This window comes from Acinonyx jubatus, chromosome A2 (assembly GCF_027475565.1).
Source record: "Acinonyx jubatus isolate Ajub_Pintada_27869175 chromosome A2, VMU_Ajub_asm_v1.0, whole genome shotgun sequence".
Lineage (NCBI taxonomy): Eukaryota > Metazoa > Chordata > Mammalia > Carnivora > Felidae > Acinonyx > Acinonyx jubatus.
This window is the reverse complement of record NC_069383.1, coordinates 66,643,417-66,666,743: the sequence shown is the minus strand read 5'-3', so window position 1 is coordinate 66,666,743 and position 23,327 is coordinate 66,643,417. Positions and strand designations below refer to the sequence as shown.

The 23,327-nt window shown below is 39.0% G+C and overlaps 1 protein-coding gene, 1 long non-coding RNA gene and 1 other non-coding gene across 5 annotated transcripts in view; 2 read left to right on the top strand and 1 right to left on the bottom strand.

Moving 5' to 3' along the window:
- The window catches only part of UMAD1 (UBAP1-MVB12-associated (UMA) domain containing 1), a 220,392-nt gene extending 211,775 nt beyond the window's left edge, over nt 1-8,617 (top strand). Inside the window, exon 4 of the mRNA XM_015066561.3 lies at nt 5,027-8,617. Coding sequence (XP_014922047.1) covers nt 5,027-5,284 — 258 coding nt within the window. The 3' untranslated portion in view covers nt 5,285-8,617. The remainder of the gene's footprint in view (nt 1-5,026) is intronic.
- The window catches only part of LOC113603053 (uncharacterized), a 204,163-nt gene that overhangs the window by 111,259 nt on the left and 69,577 nt on the right, over nt 1-23,327 (bottom strand). The window lies entirely within an intron of this gene.
- LOC113603108 (U6 spliceosomal RNA) lies at nt 15,535-15,639 on the top strand. The gene has a single exon (XR_003424661.2). It is a non-coding gene; the product is annotated as a U6 spliceosomal RNA (small nuclear RNA).

Here is a 23,327-nt window from a genome sequence, read left to right as displayed (position 1 = left end):
CTGCTTCCACTGGCTGCCAAGCTAGACTCAGAGATCAGAGTAGCGGGTGTGGGGTCCTTGAATTTTGACTCACATTTTCTTTGTGACTTACTCTCGTTTTGCCTTATAGTTTCTCCCCTCCCAGCTCTCAGCATGCCAACAGCAGCTGCACCATGGCCCTCACACTGCTGCCAAAGGGCAGGCAGCCTCCTTGGAAACTGTAATGTTGCACTCTAGCCAACTGTTAAGAGATAGATGTTGGAGTCATACATACAGCACAGCTGAAATTCAGATCTTTCTAGGAGGCATTTGGTGGAACACTTTTTCCATGGTAATTTTTAATTAATTTTTAAGTTTTGGAGACTTTTCTATTTTGGACAGTTTTCAAACATGTGCAAAGGTAGGAACACTACCAAAGCACATTCCCACATAGCTTCTAGCTCTCCATTTTGACAGTAATCAACTTGTTGACAATCTTGTTTCACTGTCCCTGTTTCCCTGTGGTTCATCCAGACGACTGGTAGACTTATTTCCAGGGATAAATACCTCCTAAATTACAGTTGCTTTTCTGTCCTCTTTCAGTCTAAGATCTGTCACCTTGATGATTTTTTCAGTCCTTTCCAATGGTAAAAGATATGAGAGTCTCCGTTCCTTCTAAATTAAGCTAAGATATGCTATGTTGGCACCTGTCATATTTTCTAATACCATCCCCGAAATTTTCAAGGCTTTGTGCATTCAGCTAGCCAGTCTATCCAGAGTACATCTGAGGTGTGCAGGGTCTTAGAATGTGGAGCATTAAAGGTCACTGAGTTGGATTCTCCATGTCACCACAGACTAGCTATGTAACCTGGGACAACTTCCTTCACCTTTGTGTGCTTCTGTGTCCTCTTATTTTTACTGTGGGGTCAATAGTAGTACACCACCCCCCCCCCCACTACCCCCAGAGGTGTGGTAGGGCTTAAATGAGAGAGTACATTTAGACAGCTCAGATGGAGCTGGCTCAAAGGTTATGTCCAGTATATGCAGCTTGCTTCCATCTTTCTCCTCCTCATTGTTCATCCCTCACTGCTCATTTTACAGAAGAGAGAAGTGAGGTCCAGGTGGATGGAGCATATGCCAGTTTTATCAGGAGAACTTGAACAAGGAATCACATGTCTCAATTCCTTTATTATCCAAGATGCAGTTTGCCATAGTCTTGTCCTTAAGGAATTGTGCTCTGACACATAGGAATGATTTGTAAAGGAAAGGAAGGGGGATTAATCAAAGCCTGCACAAAGAAATAAATATTGCTGCCAGAGAGTTAAACCTGAGAAGGGATGTATTTAGAAAGCAAAGTAGTGGGGCACCTGGGTGGCTCAGTCGGTTAAGCGTCCGACTTCAGCTCGGGTCATGAGCTCAAGCCCTGCATGGGGCTCTGTGCTGACAGCTCGGAGCCTGGAGCCTGTTTCGGATTCTGTGTCTCCCTCTCTCTCTCTGCCCCTCCCCTGCTCACACTCTGTCTCTCTGTCTCTGAGAAATGAATAAACCTTAAAAAAAAAAAAAGCAAGCAAAGTGGTACAAGTAATGTACCTCCTCATTGGAGAGAGTGAGATTTCAAAAATGTTTTTGTTTAAGAAAGGAGATGATTTGGCTAATGAAACTGGAGAACATTCTGTACACAAGGAAGAAAGAGAAGAAAGTTCAAGCATGGGATACTACTAATAGATCCAACAAACATTTGCATGTGAGATTAAGAGGGAAGGCAAGATATAAGAGCGGAGGGTAAGGTAAGATGATTTGAGCCACCAGTGGATGTCAGCAACAAAAGAGATGGATGGATCCCAGACCTTATCTAAAGCCAAGTGGCATCTGCCATTCCTAAAGTTTTTATTTATTTGCTTACTTTAACATGTGCTAAGCATTATTGTACTTACCTGGGAACATCATCACTTCATTAATCCTCACAGCAATCCTATGAAATAGGTACTATTACTGATCTTGAAATACAGCCAAGGAAACTGAGCACATGGAAGTTAAAGAACTTGCCCATGGCATAAGCAGGAGACCTTGGATTTGCACCCAGGCAGTGTCTCTCTACAATCTGTGCTCTCAACACTCTGCTGTGCTGCTCCAGGGTAAGCCCCTGTGTGTAGGTCATCTTGAAGAAACCAGTGATAGATAGGTGATACTTTCTAAAGAGGCTAGAATTGTGGCATCGTTACTCACTGACACCTGTGCTCTCATCTGACCCAGGGATCCTTCGTCTTTAAGCCTCGGTCAGGTTTCAGGAGGCAGGTTCTGGCCACCGCATACATGGACCTTTCTAATAAGCTTTGTCATAGCAGGGCACACTTGCCTTGTTCTAGCTGCAATCCTAAGAAAGTGCTCTGGTGTTTTATTTATGATGTCATAAGACAACTCTTGCTAGGGATGTGTTTGGTTAATTCAAAGTCATTTACTAACAGATTTCTTGAGGGTCTCTGTTCTGTGTTGGGCATGCCTTGTGAAGAGAGTAGTTCCTCTCTTACAGAATCTCCATGGAGTTTTCCTTTCTAGAGCTTCTCATTAGCATATCACTACCATCATTTCTCTCAATTCATAAAGCAAGAGAAAAATTGGGAGAAGCCTCTCTTGACCCCACATCCCCTTCCAGCAACCGGCACATATCTCTTTTCCCATTTGCAGTATAATGTCTAGAAATGCTGTCTGTTCTATTTGTCCTCACTTGCCTTCCTCCTGTTGTCTTTTAAACACAACACCAAGCAGACTTTCTTCTCAAGATCTCCTCCAGCTCCAGACTCCTATGAGATCCCTGTACCTACTAACAGCTCCACCTGGATGTCTGTTAGGCACGTGGAACATCCAGAACAACTCCTGATCTTCCTGCCTTGCCTGCTCCCTCATGACACCCTTTCCCATCCCTGTAAATGGAGACTCCATCCTTATTGCTCAAGCCACGAACATTGGCTTCATCCTTGATCCTGCTCTTGCTCTCATACTCCACATCCATTCCATCAGCAAATCCTATTGGCTTTCTCCTTGGTCTATCCACATTCCAGCCATTCTGTCTCACCCTTAGTATCACCACCAGACCCACAAGCCCAGCTGGTCTTCCTGCTTCCTTCCCTGGCCACAGGACCCCCCACACCCACCATTAGCTATAGTCAACACAGCAACCAAAGCAGTTCTTTTGACATCAGTAAGAATACATCTCTTCTGCAACAATATGTTCTTCAAAATTTTTGTAACGTCTACATGCCACAATATGGATGGATTTCATACCTAAAATATTAAGTGAAAGAAGCCAGAAACAAGAGTTCATACTGTATGGTGACTTCATGTAAAATACAGGTAATACCAACCTGTGCTATTAGAAATCAGGATGGTGACTGAGGGGCAGGGAGTTGGTTATGACTGAAAGAGAGCACCTCGAGGGCCTCTGGAGAAGCTGGTCATTTCTGTTTATTGCTTTGGGTGCTGGTTACTCACAGGTATTTGGTTGGTTAAAACTGAGCAAGCTCAATACTTATGATGCATCCTTTTCTGTATGTCTTTTCCACTTCAATAACAAGTTTCACAAAACTGTTATTTCTTACACAGAAAACCATCCTCCTCTACTCAGAAGGAATTTATCAGCACTTGCAACTATTATGATATAAGCCTCACGCAGGCAAAAATCTTGTCTGCTTTCATCCACTCAACAAATACTGAGCACTGCGCACTGATCTGGGCACTGGGGATACAGCAGTGAACATGGGAAATAAAAACTCCCTAAGCTTCTAAGGGGTGATACTAGAATAAATTATACACCATGTAACAAGGTACTGAGGGCTAAGGAGAGGAAAAAGCAGGAGAGGGAGATGGAATGCTGGAGTGGGGGAGTGAGGGCCAGGAGACAGTTAAAATAAGGTGGGCAGGAAAGGCCTCCCTGAGAAGGACATGGGAGAAGGAGCCCCGGTGGGTCTGGGAGAAGAATCTTTGGGGCAGAGGGATTGGAGAAGAGGGAGCCAGGACAGACTAGCTGGAGAAACTGTCAGAGAGGTACTGGGGCCAGATCAGGAAGGGCCTTGTAGGCCTTTGTAAAGACTCTGGAGTTTTATCCCCCAGGTGGGGACTGACTGGAGCAGGTGGTGAGTAAAGTTTTTCCTGACCTGGCTTAAGCTAGGTTTTAGCCACTTGGAGCAGCAGGCCATTCGTTCTCATTTTTGTAAACATACTTACAACTTTTTACTCAATCTCCTGTGGATAGATACTTAGGTAGTTTCCAGTACGGGGCTTGCGTAGAGTGCTATGAACACCCTAGTGCACATCTTTTGGTAAAGTACTATATGCAAGGTCTACCAACCTTAAAGAAATTGAACAAGATACATCAGCTTGTGTAACATAACATGCTAGTTCCAGCGAAAATCGGGCAATCAGTCAACACTTGGGGTACACAGGGGAGGTAAATGCTCAAGTTTATCTTAGGGAATAGAAGGTGGAGGATACATGCATCCATACAGAGTATGCAAGGTAATATATGCTAGGTGAAGAATACAAAGAAATGTCAAATGTTAGCTTGCTCTCAAGTACCCTAGAGTCTAGTTGGAGATAAGACATATGCATAGGAAATAGCCACTAGCAAGAACACAAACATGAAATGCCAAATAATATCCTAGACAGTTTGCCCCATATTCTCTCTGAAGCAGGCAGGGCCACTTTGGACTATGTTCATCTACGATTTCACAGGGAACCTGGGAGTTCTGTAAAGCCTGGAAGCTTACATCAGATTTGTGAGCCAGACTTTGTAGACCTTATCTGGGCTAGGGAAATAGCAAGAATGCAGGCTTGTATTTAGGGGGCCCTGAGTGGTCAGCCTGCGTCAGAGAAGGGTTTAGGATTCATTTTAAAGCCTAGTAGAGATTTAGGTGGATGTATTTCTCAAGTAAGTAAATAGTAGCATTCCAACCTGGGAATATTTCTATATTCCACATTTCTCAATCATTTTGATATATTAATGCCACATTTACCATTTCTAAACCTCAAAGTCCACAAGGTCTAAATGACTTAAATATATATGTATTTTTAGACTGGCAAAGAAAACTCATCCAGTGTGACTGTAGCAGGCCCCGAGGTGGAAAATAAGGCAGGCCAGACTTTGGAAAACAACTCATTAATGGCTGAACTCCTCAACGACGTACCCTTCACCTTGGCCCCACACGTGCTGGCTGTGCAGGGCAGCATCAGTGACCTTCCAGACCACTTACTCTCCTATGATGTCAGCGAAAATTTATCACGGTTTTGGTATGATTTCACTCTTGAAAATTCAGTGCTCTGTGATTTGTAATCTTTATGTCTATTTGCACCTTAACAGCTTTCAACAAAGCTTTGCCTATTTTATTTAACCCGTTTGATGTTCTTTGCCATTTCACTGCTTAACCGTCCCCAGAAACGCAAGGATCATAAAGCAAAGCAAATGTCATTGTGTTCATTACTCTGTTTTTTAGAATAAAGGATATTTGTATAAGAGTGGGACTAAAGTTCTACCTCCTTTCCCCCCAGATAATAAATTTAAAACTTAGGCTATCAAGGTTCTATGAAAGGATCAGACTTCAACCAGTCTCTCAAAATAGAACACCTCAGGTTTGTCTTAGAAGAGCTGGCACTTTTCTTAGTTACCACGACTCTGAAGTCTGTGCTTCGAATGGAGCGTGACTTGTCTGCTTTGGAGGAAGTTTGAGTTAACGGTACTCCCTTTATTCTTCCAGTGTTTATGAATGAATTCAGAAAAAAAAAAAAAAATGTTGCCAGTTAGCTTAATCTCTTCAGTCCGGATTTAGACACTGGGGTGGAAATGTAAAACTTTTCCTACAAAGCAGTGGTAGTTTGCTGACACACAGATGTGGTACCTGCTCTGGATGCTGTCTCTTTTGAGTGATACATATCAGTTTCCTCCAACCCACGGCACTCCTTACCACCTTGAATGGTTCCTGGGTTCCTGCCTTTGTTTTCTGCCTCGTTGCAACTTCAGAGTGTGTGCTCTCACCAGCTTTCCAGAGAGCTTCCCCTGTTTCTGCTTCAGCTGGCATTTGCTCTCCTTACCACATATGTTCCCAGTTTATGAAGAGATCCACGTTTCCTTTCAACCTCTCTGCCCCCTAGAGAAAAACATCTCATGACGATGCATATTATTGCTGATAACACCCTTATTTAGAAATTTTTTGGCCACAATACAGATGGGAATGTTTTACTGCTAGAAAAACTAAAATCGACTCATTTCCAATTAGAGTGTAGGCAAAACACCTAACTAGGACTTTCAGTTCTTGGCTATCCCTTATTTATTCCAACTAAAACAGTACAGAACTGCCATTGGTCAATAAACTGTAAAGGGGAGAGGTAAACTGTGACAGAGTATTTTCCATGCCATGGAAAATTTAAATCACATTTGTTTTGATTAGAAGCAATACAATTTATTGATTCTGTGCCAAATTTTAAGTATATTTTTCACAAAGATAGAGTGCCATAGCAAAACTAAACACTGTGCAAAAAGGTACATGAATCATTCAAGTTTTAATGTGTTATGCATGTTTGTTTAATAAATGTAGCATGGTCTTGATAAAAATTGCGTATTATTTAAAAGTTAAAAGAACATTTCTATTGACAAAAATAGGCTTCATTTACAAAAAACATTACCCCATGAGAGGTGATTGATTACATTCAATCTTTACATAGTTTTCATAAAACATCAGTCTAGGAAATGTGACATGTTACTAACACAAATGTGAACATTTTATAGCAGTTTCTGTGAAAACAGCCTTTTCAATATCCATGTTAATGTACCTTGAGGCTAAATGTTAAGTATGTCATCAATTGGTCTAATATGTGTTAAATTTTATCTAAAATACTCATACATTTCATTTATATTTATGTCTACCATGTTATAAATATGCTTGTAAGTATTTTCATTTGTCTAAAATAATTGTTATATTTAAATAAATGTGAATTAAAATAAACTGATTTTGATTATTCTCAGATCCAGAGAAAAATGGTTTTCTTTATATTATTCATAGCTGAATGCAAGTTATTAAATCTTTTGTGAGGCAAAGATTTAAGTTTATAGTTTGTGCAGTGCAGCCAAAGTATGAAATTTCCACTTACCTATAAATTTTAAGAAGTAACACTGAAAATGGTAAGATCGCTAGGACTAGAGAGATTTGGAAGAAATCACATGAATACCTTGCTCTAGACAGATCCTCATCATCCCAAAATTGAGTAAGGGCTAGTGTTCATGACCTCTTTTGTTTTTTAACAAAAACATTTTAGTTTTCTTAAGCCTGTCTATAAGTCAATGTTACTATTTTAAAGCTGGAAGAAACATTAGAGATCAGCCAGCTGACTTCATTTACCCAAGAGAAACTTGAAGCCTAGAGGGGTTAAATGACCTAACTCACCTGGTTAGTGATAGACATTTATTTTAATAGTGTTCGTAATTATCAATTATAACAAAGCCGTATGCTCTGGTGGAAAGAGTTCGGGCATCTGAGGCAACCAGATGGAGTTTGTAATGGCTCCCTTACTTACCAAGCTGTGGGACCATGGTCACTTACCTAACTTCTGGTGCTCTTCGTTCTCTTGCTTGTTAAATAGTAATTGTATGCACCTTGCAGGATTGTGTAGTTTTAGACGGTGTTTGTCAGATACTTGGCAGCATAAAGCTTGAGACACCATAGGTGTTCTGAGAAAGAGTGCTGCTATAATTCTCATTACTAACCACACATGCACACTAGTCTAACAAAATGCAAAATACGAATGACCCGAACTGCTTAAAAAGTAATATAAAAAATAGCTACCTACATTTACTGTAGGTCCCTCTTGCCCTATTATTTTTTTCCATATTAAATACCTAACTATAAAACAATTCTAAAATATGTTGGTTGACTCACTGCAGTTCCTTAGTTAAGAATTCCTTAAGGAACATTTTTTCTTCCTCTTATTATTAAGCATCATGGTCATTGTCATTAATATAAGTCATCAGTGGAAAGCACAGTAGATAGAGAATATACGAGTGATTTGACTGAATCTTATTTTTAGCCCTAAAATATATTCAGGAAGTTGCATGTATTTTTTCCCCAGCTTTCTTTAAAGTCATTTGCATCTTTTTCTAAAAGCAAAATTAGATAATTCTGACCAACTTAATATGGTTAAATTTTTATCAACTGAACTTTAAAATTATTTTCTAATGTTTGTTTATTTTTGAGAGAGAGCGCGCACGTGTAAGCGGCGGAGGGGCAGAGAGAGAGGGAAACAGAATGGAAGCAGGTTCCAGGCTCCGAGCTGTCAGCACAGAATCCGATGTGGGGCTGGAACTCAAGAACCCTGAGATCATGATCTGAGCTGAAGATGGGCACTTAACTGACTGAGCCACCCAGGCGACCTTCACCTGAACTTTTAATATCGTACCATTGGTGCACCTGGATGGCTCAGTTGGTTAAGCGTCTGACTTTGGCTTAGGTCAAGATCTTGCAGTTTGTGCGATCTCACAGTTTGTGAGTTTGAGCCCCAAGTCGGGCTCTGTGCTGACAGCTTGGAGCCTGGATCCTGCCTCTGATTCTGGATTCTTTGTCTCCGTCTCTCTTTGCCCCTCCCCCACTCATGCTCTGACTCTCTCTCTCTCTCTCTCTCTCTCAAAAATAAATAAACCTTAAAAAAAATTTAAGTTGTACCATTAAGTGTTAACAAAGGCACATCTCTTGTTAACAGTTCTGGAAATCCGCAATAATTTTGTGGGTTTAAGTAAACATTCATTGACACCAACACCTTTTTTTCCCTTTCTCAAAGTAAAATGATAAATTAGAAATATTCCCATAGTCCTGAAATCTTATAATTCTAACGGACAAATATGGAATACCAAAGAAATAATCTCATCCATGTTCTAAAACAGTGATATATCACACCTTACTCCCTTAGCTATCATGATAACAAATGATCAATAAATGAACATTGCCCTCAGTTACCTAGCAAAAAATGTTAATTTCAGAGACGATACATTGTCTTATTAATTATGTCCTTAATAACATTCACATGAAATGTAAGTATATTGGATAGGTGGCTGAAGGATGTTGCATCTTTTAAAGCCACTGAGAAATACAGATTTGTGGATATTATCTTTTGAGCATTTGTGTCCTACTACTAAGGGCGTGACCTAAATATTATTGGAAAATCTGAAACTCTCAAAATAAGTCTTATTCCACTGATATTACATTGGCCCGAAAGATAAAGTATTATCTATGCCATATGGTTTGGTGGATAGGTGTGTGTGAAAAAGAGAGAGGTGCTGATTGATGTGTGGGAGCTCTGTCACAGTCAAAATAGCAGTATGTTAAACATCATTAAATAAAGTTTTTATTTTAGGGTACCCTTTAGATTTACAGAAAAGTTACAAAAATAGTGAAGTGTTCTTACGTGCCTTCCACTTAGCGTCTCCCAATGTTAACATCTTACGTTACGACAGTGCATGTGCTACAACTAATGAACCAATTTGGTACTTACTTTTAACTCAAGTCCACACTCTATTCTGATTTCACAGTTTCCCCATCACGTTCTTTCATTCATTCTAGCATTTCGTTTAACACATTACATTTAGTCGTCACGTCTCCTTAGGCTACTGTTGGCTGTGACAGTTTCTCAGACTTTTCTTGTTTTTGATGACCATGACATTTTTGTGGAATTCTGTAGACATTTTGTAGAATGTCCTTCAGTTGGGGTTTATCTGATGATCTAGTTACACTTTTATAAAAGTTAATAAAAGAAATTTTGGGACATTTCACATGCACACAAATACCATTTGTTGTTGGACAAAATATATTCTGTAATTTCCTCAGAATTCATCTTCCAGCAGACCTATTTCTTCCTAACTTTTGCCATGACTATAACTGTATGCACAATAGACTTTCCCGGAGCGTTACCAGTGTTGCATTGTAAGTGGAACCCTCCTCAGGAGTTGGCCTTTCCTAGCTCATTCCCATAATGATTGCATCTTACATATAATGTCATTCTTGAGCAAGTGGTGTAGAGGCAGGGTTACAGTGTAATCGTTTTCCTCTCTAAAGAACCAAGATAACTCATGATACAAAGAGCTCTTCTCTACAATAGATGACTTTTTTTTTTAGTAATTGCAAAAACAAATTTGCAGCTCCGTAAGTTTCTAAAGAAAGAAATATTTCATTTTCAACCTTTAACAAGTAGTTTTAAGAAGCAATAGAAGGAAACTCAGTCATCGTTTGAAGGGGAGGTGCCCAAGAAACTCTTATTTTTACTTCTGATCACCCAGAACTGTGTGCTAAAACATAAAGTTGATCTCATCCAATTTCAGTTGGGGAAAAAAAAAATCAAAGCAAAAAGCATCTTATTTTTTCCTTGGAAAAAATCTAAATACAGTTCTTTGTCAAGAATTTGCCCAGTACCAGATTTAACCCATACCAAGGAAATAAATTCCTTACAATCAAAGGTAAGGCAAAGGATAATTGCATCCAGAACAACCCATCAGTACTCTAAGTCTGAACCAGCCCCCCAGACAGCTTTTCAGTTACTACCCAGCCCCAAGAGAGAGTCAGACAATAGACTGTTTCAGAGGTCAGTTAAGGAGACAGCCTCCCACTTAGGACTGCTGCCAGGGACGTCCAATCCAGTGTCTGACATCTGGGTTCTGCAGCTGCCAAGTCTGCCCCTTGTGTGGCCACAGGTGTTGGCTAGAACTCTGAGACACGTGGGGAAGAAAGAACAGGGCAATGTCAGTTTCATTGTGTATACGCGTGCTTATGTGTACAGTTTTAATTTTGTTTTTCAAAAGGTACATGATTTATTTTGTTTCAAAATTAATGTATTTCTGCATAATGGCAAGGAACATTTGGAAGGCTAACAAAAAAGCAGCTTTTCTTCAAGAACAAGGACACGACAAAGCCCAAGTTCTTACACCTATGGGGCACGCTGTTCACTAAAATGCTGTGTGTGGTATTGCCAGCTTAGTCATTTGAATAGGGCTTCTCAGGACCAAAGAGAAATAAATGGATGCCAAAAAGCAAACAGGCAGTTGGTCTAAGATAAAACCTAAATACTTATCCTCTCCCTACAGTCTCCCCCCTCATCCCTGTTTTGGGTGTTCACAAGAATTTGTGTTTATCAATATGTGTTTTTGAGCCTGGAACAGACTATATCTAGTTTTCTATTTCACACTACACCAGCTGCAACCATCAGTGAACACAGCTTAAAAACAGTAACACCAAGCTCTCTTCTTCCTCTTATAGGAGACTTAGCTCCTATGTGTGGGGCAAATCTAGAAATTTCTACCTCAGGTAAGTATCTGAGGTTCCTAACCCTAACGAAATGGGCAGCAGTAGAAATGAAGATGATTAAGAGAAGGGGATGACATTGGTGAGAACTATTAAAGAGCCAACAGTCAACATCATTTAAAAATATGGACATGTCTATACCTCCATAATAAAATATATGCTTCCTCCTCGTTTCACCTACTTCAGAGTCTGTAATTGAATTTAATGGAGGAAGAAGGAATCTTCAGATTTCATCTTCTTATCGAATCGCTTTCTAAGGAGAAATGCTTACAATTTTTCCCACCCTGTTTGCTATGTATTTTACCAGCTAGTAGCATTTTTGGCAGGTTCTACTTTGTATTTTCTATTACAAAAACAATAGGTGAGCAGAATATACTTTTCCACGGTACAGCCACCACCCCATTTCCCATAAGAATCTATGCTGTCTTACTGATGTTCTATCGGACTTAATGCTTAGCACAGAAATTCTTGATCAGGCTTTGTTGAATGGATGAGTGAACCAATGAAATAAATCATTAAATTATCTATAAATGAGACTTCCCAAGCAAAGGAACCGAATTTCAAAACTTTTGTAGTTTTTCAGGCCCCAGTAAGTTCCCCAAATTATCATGCTGTGTTTATGCAGCTGAAAATAATGCTTAGTTTACCAAGCCTCTACAAATTGTGCCTTTGTCTGTTTCGGGTATTCTCTATGTTTTTCAGGTTGTGTTTTCCTCTGCCCATAATGACTATGTATGTTCTCATGATGAGTAAGAACTGATTCTAGACAATACAGTATATTTTGGTGCTGTGGATTAACTCATTTGAGGTTTTCTCTAGCTGCCAAGTTTCTCTTGTGTGTTCTTGATTGTGTTTGCATGTATTTCTGCCCCAGAATTTATTAATCCTATATGACCTGCCCTTGAAAAATATCTTCATCTTTCATATGCCTTCCCAAGCACATTTGAGTATTTTAAATGTGACCTTGGTTTAAAGACATTTTTCTAGGAGCAATAGCACACCTTTCCATTAAAACTCAACCAATTCTCTTCCCTCGTCTTATGAGCATGCTTAGATCTTTTCCCTCTAACTCCAGCCATAAACTCTTTCTCCATCTATTTGGAGTCAAGTTTCTTGAGCGGTCTATATTTGTATCTCCACTTCCTTACTTTCTGTTTACTCACGAACCCTCTCTAACCTGGTTTCCGAGCCCTAGTTAGAAACTCCACTGAATTGCTTCTTACAGAGTTATCTCCAACCTGCCCACTGCCTTATGTCTATTTCTTTCAGGCAGTTATTACTGTTGGTTAGTTCTTCTGTTCTGAATTGTCTTCACCCTTGATTGCTGTGACACTTGCTTTTCTGGTTTTTCTTCCATCTCTTCCACTCCACCTTATACTGTTGGGGACTTCTTTTCCTCATTCCACCCCTAAAATGTTGGCTGTCTTCTGGCTCTGGTATCCTGCACAGTCATATGCATGACTATCTGCTACTGCTGACACCCAAACTGATCTCTAACCCAGAAATCTCTCAAGTTCTCTCTATATACACAGTTTGTAATCATTCATCTCTCGACTCTTACTCTCAACTTCTATCACAGACCATTTGCTCTCCACTCTTTTGCACCTCTCCCCCCTTGCTCCTGTTTGCTGTGGGGAATTCCTTCTTCACTCCACATGGTTATGATGGGAAATAGCATACTTGTTACCACTCCTGGACCCCAAAGGGACAGACACACACCCTGACCTGGTTCAGTCAAGATCCCTCTTACCAACTGATAACAAACGGAAGCAGAAAGCTGCACCTCTTTTGCTGGAGTCCTGACAGCCACCCCTCCCTTTGTGTTTCCAAGTCCTGACATATCATGTGAGGCCCCAGACTACCCAAGCAGTAAATCTAGGAGTCTATCCATTCTTCCTTCTTACTCTGCTCCACACTCAAATGATGATAAACTTGTGTGAATTATATATCGTAAAGCCCTGACTCTCCAGTGTGTCTCTGCTCCATATCTACCACTCCCATTTCAGTCTATGTCTTCATCATTTGTCTTAACTGATCTTCCTGCATCCTGTACATTACATAAGCCAGAAAGAACTTACTAAAAAGTAGATTTAAGGGCACCTAGGTGGCTCCGTCGCTTAAATATCTGACCCTTGATTTCAACTCAGGTCGTGATCTCACAGTTCATGAGTTCAGGCCTCACATTGGGCTCTGTGCTGACAGCATGGACCCTGCTTGGGATTCTCTCCCTCCCTCTCTCTCTCTCTCTCTCTCTGCGCCCTTCCCTCCTACACTCTCTCGAAATTAACTTAATTAGCATAATTGATTAAAGATAGATTAAAACCCTTAGTAGCTCTCTGGTATCCTCTATAGAAATGAAGCAACTTAAAGCAAATAAGGGCCCCCAATTCCCTCTTTAGACTCATCTCATGATATTCCTACTCACATCCTGCGTGCTCTTCCCTGGTGAGAACATGCCATACCTCCTTCACCATCCTTACATTCTGTTCTTTGTGCTTGGAATGTCCTGACATTCCCTTCTTTTTTGTTTTGCTGTTTGTTTGTTTTCCTGGTCATAAATAATTAATTAAGATATACTTTAGGGAATATAGTGAATATAAAATTTAAGATAATCATATGAAGTAATTTCAATCCTCTTACAAGTAACCCCAGCCCTCAATGCTCTGCAGATGTAAAACCACTGGTGAGACTAACAGAAGTTTGACTACTCCAGAAGAGGCTTTTCACGAACATTTACAACGAGAGCATCTGAATACCTCTTTTAAGTGCAAAACCACACCACACTTACGCAGCAGCAGCAATGCGTTCATATTGTTCTCATTAGTCATTAGTAGTCAACTTGCATAAATCACCAGGAAAAAGCACAACGGACCTCAGAAAATAGGCTTAAAAATGAACCTGTCCTTACAAAACACACACTGCAATGAAAGAGACATTCAAAAAAGTACTATGGGTACTGCAGGAATTGTGTCCATTCCAACAATCTCCAGTGAACCAGCCAGTCTACGGCTAAATTATTTTACAAAATTTACTTCAAGTATCACCTCCTCTGGGAAACCTTTCCTTATTCCTCCTAAGCTGTACTGGATGTCCTTCTACATGCCTTTACTATCCTGTTTTCTCCTCTGTCAATGTTCGAAACCCACAGTGCTGTAACTGTTTGTCTACTTTGTGACGCTGAATTGATGCTAACCTGTACTTTCATGCTTAACATGATGCCAGACACCATGGGCAAATGATTGAATCACCACTGGTTTGAGGGAATGTATGAGATTCTTATTCCATCTACATTAGAATTTGCCTTTGAGTCTCTCTTGGAAACCTTTAGGTAACCTTCTAGATGTCCATATTAGAATATGCTATATTTCCTTAATGTTCCCAAATTTGTGCCCTAAATAATTTAGCTTCTTAAATTTTTGGAAGGTAGAAATGTACCTTTTGTTTGGTTAGCTGTATCAGTAACAATACAATGAAACTGTTTTATGTTTATCATAACCTTTCAGACAGTGTTAAGTCTTTAAATTTGGGGGTATAAGTGACTATGACTCTATTGTAACTTGGGTTTTATTTTTTTTGTTTTCTTTAATGTACACACAGAGGGAACTTCCTTCTGCCTTCTATTAAATCAACATTGATTAATGCTAATTAAATTACATGGCTCTTTTTAAATCATGGATTTGTGTAGAATTAAACATATAACATAAAAACTGAATACCTGCTATTTTAATGGGCTGTGCCACTTTTTCATGTAACCTAACCTTACTGAAGGATTTGGAAATATTAACCCTTTTGATAGTGGTCCATTCTTGAGGAATAGCTCATTTTACTTTTGAGGAAAAACAAACAAATAATTATCTGGAGAAGGAAGACTATCATGTTGATTTTTCATGTAGCCAAAGCAGGTTCTAAAATATTCTTTAACTGGCCCATTCATTTGGTAGACCATTCACTACATAAATTAAACTTTTTAAGTTCTGTAATAAGTTATGATATTGTACATTAGTTGAATTTCTAACCAGTTTGGTCACTAAACTTCCCCATAGATACAAAGATGCAGATATACCTCATTTTCAAAAAATGGGGAAAGCAATAGTCAGTCTATTAAAATGTTCAATTAGTCTATAGAAAGAAAAATAAATCCCTGTTATACTGGTTAACAAAATTCTGCATTTCTGTTGTCTAAATAACAACTCATCAAGAATAAAATACTTACTGAGACAAGCTTCTTAGCAAAACTAGTCTCCAGAGTGTTCCCTTTGCCGGCACATATACTAAAATTGGAATGATATGGAGAAGACGAGCCTTGCCCTGCGCAAGGATGACACACAAAAATAGTCTCCAGAACTAAACTCAAAAAGGAGGTTCGTAATCTTTATTACCTTCCTATTCTCACTTTGTTAAATGAGTATCAAGGGCCAATAGTTTCTTCCCCCACCCCAACTGAAAACTATCTGCTGAAACTATCTGTACTCATTTTAGGTTCACCACCCTATAATTTTACATGACCCTGAGTTTCTACATTTGGCACTATACATCTATCAGAAAGGGCCTGTAGGAATGAAGCCCTTGGTAAGCAAAGCAGTTGTCTCCTGGGTGTGGGCTATTTCCATTCAGGCTTTTCTAGTGTTCCTGGAGATACACTTGAGGCATTATTTCTTTTTTTCCTGTTGATTGTGATAAGAGCCTCATTTCCCAGTGCAATCTATCACTACCCTGCAGGTCGGAGACCACTGGGCTTGTTGCTTTTATTGTGCCCGAGGACAGCAGATGCGATATCCTTAGGCCTGGGTGTGCTTTGTTACGCTTGTTAAGTACAAAATGCCAGAAATGTATCCAGTGCTCGCCAAAGTACAAAATACAAAAGACAAGGGCTCTGTCCTTACCACCTCTGATTCCAGAGTATAAAATAGCAGGTAGCAGTAACAGTATCAGTTGATCACCAAAGACAGGCTTGACTATCCTAAAATGCCAGGTGAGTGAACCAACTTAAATGAAAATCTTGTTAAGAGGTGACCAGGAGGGCCTGTGGTGGTTATTCAGAGGAACCCAAGAAAATTTTTTACAGAGCTATTTGGTTTTTTTTTTTTTTTTTGAAAACTTAAAACAAATTCACCTTGCCTAGAGCATGTGCTCTGAAACACAAGAAATTAAAAGAATGGGCGGGGAGAGGTGGAACAGAATGAGAACCTCTAGCACCTAGAAATGGAGCCATATTCTCCTGTGACCAGCCTGGAAATAATGAGCTACTTAGTAGTTGTGTCATTCCTGGCACCACTCTTGCTATTAAACCTTATTTCCCATGAGCATCCAGTCAGGCCAACCTCTCTAGTGCCTGCTCAGCCTTCTGCCTCCTTTCTAGTGCCATGACACTCCTCTACTGATGCTATTTCTCTTTCTTTCACTTTTCTGTTCTGCCTACACACGTTCTATCCACTTCTCAGTACAGCTAAATTTCTAGCTCCCTCATGAATATTTCCCAAGTGTGGCGTTCATATACCATCTCAGAACCCCAGAACCCCCATGGTATTGTGATTTTCTCATGGGTTCCTCCACTTGTTTTCTGAAGAGACTGTGGGTAGATTGGTGAACTTTGACTTGCCAAAATTGTAAGATATATCAGGGTAAGCTGATAATTATTTATCATAAAACACGTTCCACACAGCAGGTGCTCCATAAATACCTGACTTCCAAACATGATTCCCGTTGTTGATCTTAAATGAATGACCATACACACTTGTCTCAAAGATCTTCAACATCAGAGTAAGATATGCTGTCACCACAGTCACCAGCGATTTATTACCCTTTCCTCCTCTTTCCTACTGTTTTAATGTGTTCTTCAGTATACACACCTTCCCCACACCAGATCTTCTCCAAAATATATCTCCCACCAGCTAAAAAGTTGACCTGCTGTACTCCTCTGCTGTGGAAGACCTTTTACCTCTATACTTATTCCTGTTACTTGGAAGGAGGAGTTTGTTTTTCCTACTTAGAAAATGGCACTTTTCCTGGTACTGCCATGACAGTTACTCGATGGAGCTTTTGTTTTGTACCTTTGTGAATAAAACCTGAGGTGCAAAGGATAAAACTCAATGATATTTACGAATCGGTTTTAAAAGTACTTATCAGGATGGGGATTTCATAAGGCATGTATCTGGTTCACTGGTAACACAGCCTAGTCCTAGAGAAATTTTTGAAGCTTATGATTGATTGCAGAACTATTTCATAATCGTCAGAAACATTTATTAAGCACCTCCTTTTTTTCTTTGTTATTCGCAACAATTTAATCATGTGTTACTTCAGCCTAGGTTTGAAATATATTATTTCTCCCACTTGAGGTGCTTAACATAATCTGAATTGTGGAAGGATGGCTATGGATGGAAGGATGGATGGATAAGTGAAAATTCCCATCATACTTGCAGATAATCACAGACCAATGAGAGTACTGTTTGCTATGAATTGTAAATAGGTCCTGATCATAGTTTTATGCCAGTGCATCCACATGCTGCTACTACACTCCTCTTTGCAACAAAAGACAGTTGACAGGGTGAAGGTGGTGAGGTGATATTTAATGTTACCAGTAATAATTTTAACTTACATTTGCTGAATTTGTCTTAAGTATTAGGCACTTTTCTGAGTACCTCACTCATTCATCTTATTTTACCTTTTAAAACTCTACTATTGCCAAGAGGTAGAAACAACTCAAATAAATGCCCATCAACAGATGAATGGATAAACAACATATACATACAATGGAATATTATTTGGCCCTAAAAAGGAGTCAAGTTCTGAGACATGCTGCAGTGTAGATGAACCTTGAAAACATTATACTAAGTGAAATTAGCCAGACACAAAAGGATAAATATTATTATTATTCTGCTTGTATGAAATCTCTACAATAGGAAAATTCATAGAGGCAGCAAGTACCTTAGAAGTTACCACGGACATTGGAGGGCTGGAGGAAAAGGATGTCAGTTATTGCTTAATGAGTGTAGTATTTCCATTTGGGGTAATAAAAACTTTTGGAAATAACAGTAATAGTTGCACAGCATTGGGAATGTAATTGATGCTACTGAATTGCATACTTACAAGGTTGTTAAAATGGCAAATTTTACTCTATTTATAAATATTTTTCCATAATACAAAATTATGGAAATACCCTATTACTATAAAATCCAGTTTGAAATTTGAGTATATCAAGAATGTTTAAACAAATAGGAGTTATATATTCTAATATAAAAAGAAGTACAGGAATGCTTATATGGCATTGATTTGTGGTCTCGGCAATATGCAGGCCATCCTTTCTTTGAATCTCTTGGCTTTCCCTAATGATAACAACATGGCTTCTGGAACTCTACACATTGCTTTCATGTTCAAGGTAGAAAGAAGAAGAAAGGGGTGAAAGAGTCTAATCTTTTTCTTATATCAGTGGAAAAACAAAGGCTTTTCTCACGCCCCCAATAAATTTCCACCTATATCTTACTGTGCTTTAGGCTATCTCTAGCAACAAGACACAGTAGTATTTACCTTTTCCAGGCTCTACCAGGGAGGCAGAAAGGAGATGGGTTGGAAATATCTGTTAAGGAATGTACGCTGTCTGGTACAATGACAAAAATGAACGGAAAGGTTAAATCAGTTTCTCAACCTGGCAGCTGACATTTTCAACTGGATAATTCTTTGTTGTGGGGGGCTTTCCTGTGCACTATAGGATATTTAGCAGCACTGGTGGCTTCTACCAACTAGATGCCAGTAGTCTTCCCATCCCCCACCCCCAGTTATGATAATCAGAAATGTCTCTAGACAGTGTCAATATTTGGGGGGAGGGAGCACAAAATTGCCACCAGTTGAGAACTTCTGGGTTAGATGACTGGCCAGAGTCTCATTGCTGATAGGTGGTAGAGATGAGGTTTGCACCCAGGACATCTGACTTTAGAACCTTACCTCTTGGCCATTCTTCTGACCAGCCTGTACAGTTGAGCGAACGGCCTTGTAGTTCACAGGACCAATGGATCATCTGAACTAACTTGCCAAAGACTGAGTTAATGAGACACCAATGAATTGCTCTGCTGCCTGTCCACATGCTTTTCCTGAGCACTTGTTATTTAGCCACAACCTTCTACAGTTTGGAAGTAATAGCAGGTATATCATGGAGAAGCAGGCATCGAATTGCTATCCCAGACATTCTCAATAGGGCAAAATGGTTCCTAGGAAAGCAAAAATGTCTTTGATAATTAAATGGTTTGTGGCCCCCTAAAATTCTGCCCCCCCCAACAATAGATCTTATCTCAGTATTTAATTTCTCTGTATTTAATTTTTTTTTCCTCTTTGATGGAGCATAATGGAAATACACGTAACGATACACTGCTGTAGCATGAGGAACTAGGTTGAGCAAAGACTATGTTTCAGAAAAGGTGAGAAATACTATTACCTAAAATGAGATGATGTGTATGTCTAGAATGTTAATGTTGAGTGAATATTAGGAATCCCCCTGGGTGTTTTCATTAGATGTATCCCTTTAGCTATTGTTCCAGTCACTAGGCATCCCAATTAATTCACTTTCATGTCTCTCTATTCGTGAATGTAATAAACTTTTATATTTGTCTCTTTTTACCATCACATTAGTTTCACTGGGATATTTCCAACAAGTGAATTCCCTCCTCTTCTTCATGTCTTTATTATTCAAATAGGCAGCTCTCTGGGTTTTTTTAAGTTTATTTATTTATTTCGAGAGAGAGAAAGTGCAAGTGTGTGAGTAGGGGAGGGGCAGAGAGAGAGAGAGAGAGAGAGAGAGAGAGAGAGAGAGAATCCCAAGAAGGCTCCATGCTATCAGCTTGGAGGTCAATAGGGGGCTCAAACTCACCTACCGTGAGTCATCACCTGAGCAGAAACTAAGAGTCGGATACTTAACCAACTGAGCCACTCAGGCACCCCTCTAGTGTTTTCTTTAAAGAATAAAAGTGTCTAGGGGTGCCTGGGTGGCTCAGTTGGTTAAGCTTCCAACTTTGGTTCATGAGGTCATGATCTCATGGTTGGTGAGTTCGAGCCCCACATCAGGATCTCTGCTGTCAGCACGAGCCCACTTCGGATCCTCTGTCCCCCACTCTCTCTCCCCCTCTCCCGTTCACACATTCTCTCTCTCTCTCAAAAATAAATATATATATTTTTAAAAGGAATAAACGTGTCTAGAAATACACTCATGGTATTAAAATCTCTTTAGTTCATCAGCTGATTACTCACATCATAGGATAATAGGTAAATATAGTGAGGCAAACAAGCTTAAAAGCCATAAAATTCAATAGATTCAGGTCTGATTTCCTTGACTTTGGATAAATTATAATCTCAGTGAGTCTTCATTTTTTATCTGTGAAATGGGCATAATGTCTACTTTATGTAAGCACTGAGATGAGAATTAGAGGAGGTACTACATATCAACTACTTGGCAGAGAGCCTAGAGCATAAGTGGCCAGTATATGGTAACTACTCCAGTAGCGTCTGTAAATAACACTTAGTAAATCTTTTTTTTTTTTTTTTTTTTTCTGGGAGAAGAAAAGGATAGCAGTATGAGAAAGGACTGGCTCAAACCAAAGTGATATAAAAGGCACCTCTTCAATCAGTGTTTGGCTCAGGACAGTAAGCCAGGCCTGACTGTACATGTTCTGAACCAAACCATGGTTCTGGTCTAGCACAAAGACAAGATGCCTGAAGTTCATCTAGGAGAAAAGGCAATACTGAGCTCTCTCTCTCTGATATTCCTTCGTAGAGCTGACGCTGCCCAACACTTAGAGCACATCACTTAACCATCCATTTATCAACACCCTCTTTTCACAAATTAGGAGGATGGTACCTGCCTCTGTCTTCTTAAGAGATGGTGAAGACTGAATCACTTCATTCATTTATATCTATGCCACACAAGGCAGAATAAAGCACAGTCCCTACCCACACAGTTTACATTTGACCCAATTCCATAAGATCTTTCTTATTTATTTCAAACCTTTTGCTTAGTAAACACTTGAGAAATAACAGTGGCTCATTTGTTGTTTTGTTGTTCTTCAAAATATATACATTTAAAAATGCACAATAGCAATTTAATGCTGACTGGTGACCTTGGGAAAGTGGGTGCTCATTGTTGCTAGGGTATCTGAACTGAAGTGAGTGGTTTGTATGAACTAGCTATGCTCCTGGATACACAATTCGATTGTCTATTGATCTGGGATAATAAAGTGTTCAGAGAATACTTGCTTTTTATAATGGATCAGATAGAGGTAGAAACTAGATGACTTTTGAAAGTAAATGTTGTTTCTACTTTTTAAATCTCTTATCTCTGAAAATAACTTTATTATTTAGCTGAAATTTCTTCCTTGAATACTAAAGCTATAGATGGGGTTTTGGAGAAGGGATGTGTAATTATTTCTGAATCTTATTTTTGACACCTTTTCCAAGCAGTTAAAATATATGTGAGATATTAACATTAAGGAGCTTCAAAAAAAATAACCCAGAGCTTTATTTTATATTTATGACTTCATCTGGCTGTAAAGCAAACAGCTCACGAAATATTGTAACAGTCACTTTTATACCAAGAGCACTAGTTTAAACTCACTATAATAGGTACTAACAATGATTTTATTTTCTAGAAAGGCACATATTCTAGACTAAATTTTGGCCTAGGGAACTTCTATTAATTCCAATACATGAAGAGTCACAGGATAATCTTACAAAATATTCACAGCTAAACATTGGACTCTGGTACAGTGTCACAGAAGACACTGCACCAGAGTCCATAAACAATTCTTTCTCACTTAGAAATGGCAGTTTACTTGAAATTGTTCCCAGTCCCAACTATCTGACTTGGAGATTTTACTACCTTTCAGTCATTATCTCATAAAACAAAAATTAAATATATACATTTGTCTCTTCTGAAACATCATTTTCCTTCAAATCAACCTAATTCCTCTCTTCTCCCATCTTCTCATAATATTAATTTTATCATATAGGAACTCTTTTTTTTTTTTTTTTCTAACTACAGGAACGGAATTGTCTACCTATAACGTTTTAAAGCACACAAGTCATGAAATCCTAGGGCGAAAGTTCTCCCAACACCAGTAAATCTTCCTCATGGCCCTTTCTGCATCCTCCAGTGCTCATTTCATAGCCCACCTAGACATCCTCCATCCTTTATAGGAAAACATTAATTTTCGGTTTCCTGGCTTTGACATGATTATGGTCCAGTGTTTCTCTTACTTTGGAATTTCTGGTTCATTTCTTTTTCTTCCTACTTATCCCCTTTATTCTAAGGCAGGGTGGGTTTGGAGATGATTTATATTGAAGAAGAAAAATATACAGGCCCAAACTGAAATTCCAAAGGATTTGAGGTAGGTTTCTTTAGATCCAGGGATGATACTGTTTGTCTAGATTTATCCATCCCTTTTGATTTCTTGGATATGGTAAGGAATTCTCACATCTCTGCTACTAGACTTTGAGATCCAGTAGAATGAACGAAGATGCTCAGAAAATGTCTCTTAAATGAATATAATAATAAATATTCCTTAAAGTGTGTGTTTTATTTCCCATATCTTACATCATTTGATACACCATACTGTTTGAGTTCTGACTGGTGGATGCCAGTGCCTGGGCACTGTGGTATCATTCTGGTTACAGCTTCCAGTAGGCATGGTATCAACCAAGCCAAAGAATAATTATTTTCTCCTATAAAATAGAACTTTATTGTATCACATAAGTACAAATATAAAAGGAACATTCTACTTAATTAAAAATTACATAATAAAATCTACACTCTACATTTTAAACACACATTTGAAAAAAAAAAAGCCACATAGAGAACTAAGGCTAAACAAATACAGTTGACCCTTGAACAACCCAAGTTTGAACTGCACAGATCCACCTAATGCATGGAAATTTTTTATAACTACAGTACAGCACTGTATATATATTCTCTCTTCCTCATGATTTTCCTAATAAAATTTTCTTTACCTTACTTTCTTGTAAGGATAACAGTATATAATACATGTAACATATGTGTTAATTGAA